Below are 7,209 nucleotides of genomic sequence, written 5' to 3'. Positions count from 1 at the left end.
GACCCCGAGCCGCGCCTCGCAGTCCGCGACGGAGCGTGCCCACGCCGGGAAGCCGTCGCCGTCAGGGATCGGCGGCGCCGCCTCGCCCATGGTCGAGCCCTTGGTGTTCTTCTTCTTCAGCGGGGCGCCCGCGGAACGGGTCCGGCGGCGGGGCGCCCGCTGCCTTGTTCGGCTGCAAGTGGAGTCGGAGGAGAGGAGGCACGGCAGGGGGGGTTCAAATGGGGTGCGGGAGGGCTGCGGGCGCCGCGGGCGCGGCCACTCCCAACCGCCCGCCGAGGATGGGGAGGAGACGGGCCACGCGCCGCCGCCGGGAGGGAGGAGGAGACGGCGTGGCGGCCGAGCGGCTCGGTCCACCCGCGGGCCGCGGCGGCATGGAGCCCGCCCGCCCAGGAGGGGGGCCGCCGCCCTGCCCCCGCCGCGGCCGCGCACCTCGCCGTGGGAGGAAGGAGCAGGGGAGCAGGGTCCGACCGCGCTCGCCGGCGCTGCGGCCATGCTCCGCCCGCTCCTCCCTCCGCGCCCGGGCCGCCCAACGCCGGGGGAGCGGGGGGAGCCGGCGGCGCCGTAGACCGTGATGGGGAGGGAGCGGAGGACGGCGGCGGGCAGGACGCGCTGCGGGAGCGGGGACGCGGCGAGATGGAGACGGCAACAAACAACCCAACTAACGCCGTTAGTAACGGAATGGCACACAAGGGATGAAAAATTAAAACTAGTGGCATAGAGGGGATGAGTTATTTTTCAATGGCACATAAAGGATGAGTTATATTTCTCAGTGGCATAGAAGGAATTTACTCATTAACTTTAACCATACTCCGGTCAGAAATAGTACACGGAGGGAGTATATGCATGTTATTTCTGTATCCGGTCAGAAATATATAATCTGTGCTGGATATGTACTCCTATCAAACAGTGAAGCATGGCGTTGACGGCTGCCCCGCGTCACCGGGTGCTGATCAAAGGCAGTACTACAGTATTGTGATACTCCTAGTTGTAGGCGCCTACGGCTATCCAATCCAAGCGAAGCGAGTCTTGTCCTCCTCCTGTCCCGTGGACGTTCTGTTGACTTTGCGTCACAGGCCCTTTACTCCTACTCGTTGACCTTCTAGAGCACGAGCAGCGAGCCAGCCGGCCAGCGGGCTCGCGCATGTGCCGGTGCCTGTGCCACTCTGGCCTTGAATTGACTACTTTGACTGTTAATTATGGTGTCAAATAAAGTTAATTACAAAACCAACTTCAGACCCCCGGACTAAAAACCCTGAAGAATCAAGTGAAGCCTTCGACCGCGCGATTAGAGAACATTTACTGTAGCTTCACTGTACCAGATCGTCGATTAATTACCGTCATTAGATTCGTCGCGAAAAATTACACCTATTTCTGAAAAAAAAATTGCAAATAGACTTCATTTAGACCACCATACAAACAAGATTCTTTTCTCGAAAAACATGCGCGCTAGGAAAAAGAGGAAACCAAACAGAGCCTCTGCACACATGCACACAGTACAACACCCTTGGATGCTCGTCAGGGTTCACCAAACCGATGGGAACCGATCTAGTTTGACTGGTTACCGGTCAAACCGGTCCGGCCCGATTCCGGTTTGGGCCAGTACCAAACCGGCCCAAATTCAAAATTCAAATTTGAATTAAAAAAATGAAAAAATTCCAAAAAAATACTTCAAGATGCGACGAATCTAATGGTGTCAAATTTTCTCAAAAATTCGTTCATTTAGTATAATTTGCAGGGATTTGAAGTTAAAAAAAACGTGGTTTTATACAAATACAATGTAAAAGTAATACAAAAGAGTGTTGGAGGGTTCATTTAGGCTAAAATATGTTATACAAATATTTATTTAGTATACTTTGCGGACATTTGAATTTAAAAAAAAATTGAATTTGACCGGTTACCAGTCAAACCGGCCGGTAAACCGGTCAAACCGACTGGTAAGCCGGTCGGAACCGATTGAACATGCGATTTTGAATTTGACCGGTTTCCACCGGTTAAACCGGTCCGGTAAACTGCTACCGGACCGCGCCGGTTTGACCGGACCGGTCGATTTATTTAACCCTGCTGCTCGTCGATCCATCGGTCGGTCTTCTCCCCCGCATTGGCACCGGCCTGCCGCCTGCGGTTTGGTGTGCCGCATTGATAACCGGATGCGTTTGTACAATATACGTAATCGGTCTAGCTCTTATTTAGTTGCATAATTTAAAATTTTAAAAAAAATTCGACAAGATTTAAATCTAAACCAAATAAAAAAACACATTGCACAGTTTGTTCGTAAATCGCAAGGCGAATCTAATTAGGCCGAAATTATATGCTAAATTACTACAATAATGCTACAGTAAATAACCTCTAATGATGGATTAATTAGACTCATTAGATTCGTCTCGCGATTTACAGACGAGTTTTGTAATTAATTTTTTAATTAATTTGTGTTTAATATTTTAAATGTAGAAAGATTTATTTTTAAAAACTTTCCACACTGCAACAAAACAATGACGCTTAAAGTACTAAGGCGACACGAGCCATTCATTGCCCTACAACTACTTTATTGATGTGCCCTCTACACTGTGCTAGCTAGAGCTAGCAGGCTGCTTGCTGCTGCTAGCTGCCCTATTCACAGGGATCGTCGGTAGGCTGCACCGGAAAGCCTATTTTTTGGTCGTGTTACTGTATCATCACTAATACAAATTATAGATTAAGTAGGTTTATTATATTTGTTTCGCAATTTACAATCTATCTATACAAAAAAAATGTAAATAAACTTCATTTAATACTACTTGTATGTATTGAAATATTCGATATAATATTTTTTTACGTTTACGGATCGTATCTAAACATGGCCTTTATTGCGACGCGTCCGGGCAGGCGGGGAGCCGGGGAGCGAGCGCGACGACGCAGCAGCAGCACTGCAGTCTGCAGCAGCTCCATGGCCAGCGACCTCGGAGGTCGGGTGCGGTTCCGGAGAAGGCGGTCAAAAACCGGCGACTGCCGGCGACCAGGTTTTGGTTTCGAAGCTAGTAGGGAGTAATGGCTCTGTGAACTGTGAGTCTGTGACGTAACACTCCGTCTCGGAGTACACCCTCCGCCCCAAAATAATTGTATATGTTTGACTATTTGTCTTATTTAAAAATTTTATATAAATATTATTTTTAGTGACTTACTACATCATTAAAAATATTTTAATGATAAATTATTTATTTTATAATTTATGTAAAAATTTCGAATAAAACGAATGGTCAAACACGATGTCTGATGATCAAAGAAATACACTTATTTTGAAACGGATAGTGTATATTTGAAGATAAAGATATGACTAGATGAGCCTAGTGGAGTGCTGGACAGAACTAGACGACACCTTCACATCACCAAACAAGAAAGGATTCAGTTAGCATTTGAGTACTTACACTGAGTTCTTACACAGGAGTTCGACTATTGCGAAGAAATCTTACTAATTTGAAGTACTAAATAAAGTTCATTTATAAATTTTTTTATACAAATAAATTTTAAAAATAAAAATAGAACCGCTCCATTTTATCTCGCTCCCCAACCAAACACACCGCAAGTTCGTGGCAACATGCCAATCTGCGCGCGCGGCCAGCGGCCAGCCGGCCACACACGCACCCGGCGCGCGCGTTTAATGCGACGCGGCATCGCACAAGGGCATGGCCGTGGCGAGCCGGGCGGCCGGCCGAGGCAGCCAGGCAAGGCCCGGCCGCCCACTGCTCACTGCACTGTGCTGTACCGCCCCACCACCTGGCTGACTTTGCCACGAGCTCCGAGTAAATGCACGCTCGGTACTCATCTCTCTCCCGTCTCTCACTACATCTGACTAGTCAAGTGAGATATAGAAGGAGCTAGCAGCGCTATCTTTGCTGCGGCTGCCCTACTAGCTGTCTCGGCATCCTGGCCGTGGCCGGCGAGGTTAGCCATAGCCCACACAGGCACAAAAGGTCAGCGCTGTGCTTTGGTCGCGGCGGCCACCACCGTTATATATACACGCCTGCACCTCCCCCCCTTGGATCCTTGTCCTCAAGCAGCCAGCACCACACCAGTGCTGCTGGATTCTTCTAGCTCAGTTGCTCGCAACAAGACACGCATCAGCTGAGAACTCCGACCCGCTTCGGCCTGACGGTCTCGCGCGCTTGCTCTCTCTTGCGCGGCGTCGGTGGCTACCAGCTAGCCTTTTGTTGTTGCCCACCACCTCACCTCACATCGTACGCCATAAGCACAACGCTTCTGTCTGCTGAGAAAGAGGCCTCTCTCTTAGCTTGGTGATCAGTCGATCGATCGAGGGCGACGACGACGCCATGGTGAGGCCGCCGTGCTGCGACAAGGAGGGCGTCAAGAAGGGCCCGTGGACGCCGGAGGAGGACCTTGTCCTCGTCTCCTACATCCAGGAGCACGGCCCCGGCAACTGGCGCGCCGTCCCGACCAGAACCGGTATGTGGTTAGCTGCTTTGCTTAGGATGCCCACATCACCCTTTGCGTGTTGTAGTTTAGATCGTTGTACGTACGGAGGCGATCTGGATTTCTGACCGGTTCGAATTCTGCGAGCAGGGCTGATGCGGTGCAGCAAGAGCTGCCGGCTCCGGTGGACCAACTACCTCCGCCCGGGCATCAAGCGCGGCAACTTCACCGACCAGGAGGAGAAGCTCATCGTCCACCTCCAAGCTCTCCTTGGCAACAGGTACAGAGAGAATTTGGAGCAGGCGTGTTGTTTCTTTGGTGGACATGGACTAGCAGCTCGTTTGTGTTGTGTGAGCTCGGAGGCTCATGGGCGTGTGGTGGTTTTGGTGTAGGTGGGCTGCCATCGCGTCGTACCTGCCGGAGCGGACGGACAACGACATCAAGAACTACTGGAACACGCACCTCAAGCGTAAGCTGCAGAGCGGCGGCGACGGGGCGGCGAAGCCTCCGGCGCACAGGCCGGCCTCGTCGTCCAAGGGGCAGTGGGAGAGGCGCCTGCAGACGGACATCGACATGGCGCGCCGCGCGCTCCGCGAGGCCCTGACGCCGCTCGGCAACCTGAAGCCGCAGCAGCACGACGGCGTCGACGCGGCGGGCGCTAGCACCGGCGGGGCCGGGGGCGGCGACAGCCCGGCGTCGAGCTCATCGGGCGCGTCGCTGTGCTCCCCCTCGGTGGCCGCGCCGGGCCCGTACGTCCTGACCACGGAGAACATCTCGCGGATGCTGGACGGGTGGGCCGGCGGCAGGAAGGGCCGCGGCGGCGGCAGTGCCGGTCCCGGCACGCCCGGCGGGGCCGAGAGCGCGTCCACCGGATCCTCGGACGCGTCGGAGGTGTCGTACGGTGGCGCCGGCGTGGCGTCGGCAGCGCCCCCCGCTGCCAGGGCGCTCTCCGAGTACGAGAGGAAGCCTGCCGTTGCGGCCCAGCAGATGCCGCTGTCGGCGCTCGAGTCTTGGCTGTTCGACGACGACAGCCACTTCCACCAAGTCCAGAGCGCCAGCTTGCTTGACGTGCCCCCCATGGATTACCAGTTCTAGCTATGGTTAGTGTGTTCAAGTGATGCAGCTCAAGCTAATCACTTCAAAGCAAGCATGGAATTAGTCGCCTAAAGAAAACTACATAGATCCTACAGTATGTCAGTGACTAATCGGTTGTTGCTGGTTGAATTAGTCGCTTGATCCAAATACTTTTTACTTAGGATCTGCATAGTTTTCATTTATATTTCAAAGAACCATGGAAGCGCTCCTATGTTATTATCATCCTTACTAAGACTGAATATGTTCATGGGCCTTTTGGTCTTAGCCTTTTAAGCAACAACTTGAGTAGATCCCCTTTGTGCAAGTTGCATATTGTGTGTGAAAAAATAACGCCGGTATGTCAAAAACTCGTCATAAATTGTATCGCTATCACTAACGTTCGGTGCGATTTAATTTGGATTTGCAGTTTGGTGTCACCAGATATATCAAGATGTACAAAATAAATGCGTATGGTTTGGAATGTTCCTAGGTAGCGTATTCACACTCTCAGAATTATTCCTAGACATCTGAAAATGTCTTGTGTTTGCTCCAAAAAGATCAAAAGACTCGAGCTTGTACATCTTGGGTGGTGCTTTGGATACTGATTGAATTGTTTTCTGGGAAATTTCAGCATTGCCACAATTTTTTAAACATTTTGTATTGCTAATTTACTGTAACCAAAATTTGAATTTTGTACCACCATAGGTTTATCATAAAAAAAGAAACCAATACTAGTATAAGCAAATTCCCAGGTGTGCCATCTTACTATTACTAATTGGAGGTTCCTTTTGAGCCTCCACGTGAACTCACCTGAGATTCTAGATGGATGCTCAAAAAAATAAAAAATAGAGAAATTCTAGAAATTCGCATAAAAATCAAAACTAATTAGAGGTTCCTTTTGATCCTCCGCGTGAAGTCATTTGAGATCCTAGATGGACGCTTTAGAAAAATAGAGACCTAGAATTTTAAGTGGACGTTTAAAAAAAAATAGAAAAATTCTAGAAATTCTCATAAGAATCAAAACTAATTGGAAGCTTTTTTTAGCCTCCACGTGAAGCCACTTAATATCTTAGGTGGATGATCTAAGAAAATATAGAAATATTGGAAATTCTCATAAAAATAAAAACATTCGACTATCAATCTGTTATCTTTTTCTAATATCTATTATAAAAATAGACTAAAATAACTTCCTTAAACATGTATCTAAATTACCCATCTCTGTCATTATAAAAAAAATCTAAAGTAACCTCCTAATCTTCGTGTAAATTACCACCTATGCAATCATAAAAAATAATGCAAATAACCCTATAAATTTGTATATAAAGTATCCAATTATGTTATTACTAAGTTGAAGTAACATCTAAATTACATAATTATAAAAAATATAAAAAGCACCAATATAAAATTTATTACTATTTCTATCATTATTAATATATTATTTATATAAAAATAGTAACCACGCCATGATATGTGTCCCCCATATATTTATGTATGATGGATGAGATAAGAATACCAGTTCACAAACAAACGGTTCAGCCAAGTATATATCAAACACATGTGGAGGGGTGATGCAAAATAAATTCTATTGCAACTTGATACTGATAAATATGTATTTTTTAGTATATGTTAGAATATTTAATATATGGGAGAGAGCGTGAGATAGATAATTATAATTATTTTCTATAGTTTTTATTTTTATATAAATTCTAATTAGCCTATCCAGAAGCACGG

The 7,209-nt window shown here is 48.2% G+C and overlaps 1 protein-coding gene across 1 annotated transcript; it reads left to right on the top strand.

Moving 5' to 3' along the window:
* Positions 1–3,800: 3,800 nt before the first annotated feature.
* LOC120661915 (transcription factor MYB94-like) lies at positions 3,801–5,798 on the top strand. Its single transcript, XM_039940926.1, has 3 exons — positions 3,801–4,437; positions 4,555–4,684; positions 4,797–5,798. The coding sequence occupies exons 1-3, from the start codon at positions 4,305–4,307 to the stop codon at positions 5,497–5,499; spliced, it is 966 nt and encodes a 321-aa protein (XP_039796860.1). The 5' UTR covers positions 3,801–4,304; the 3' UTR covers positions 5,500–5,798.
* Positions 5,799–7,209: the final 1,411 nt, after the last annotated feature.

This window comes from Panicum virgatum, chromosome 2N (assembly GCF_016808335.1).
Source record: "Panicum virgatum strain AP13 chromosome 2N, P.virgatum_v5, whole genome shotgun sequence".
NCBI classification, from domain to species: Eukaryota; Viridiplantae; Streptophyta; class Magnoliopsida; order Poales; family Poaceae; genus Panicum; species Panicum virgatum.
This window is presented reverse-complemented; position numbering and strand designations above follow the sequence as displayed.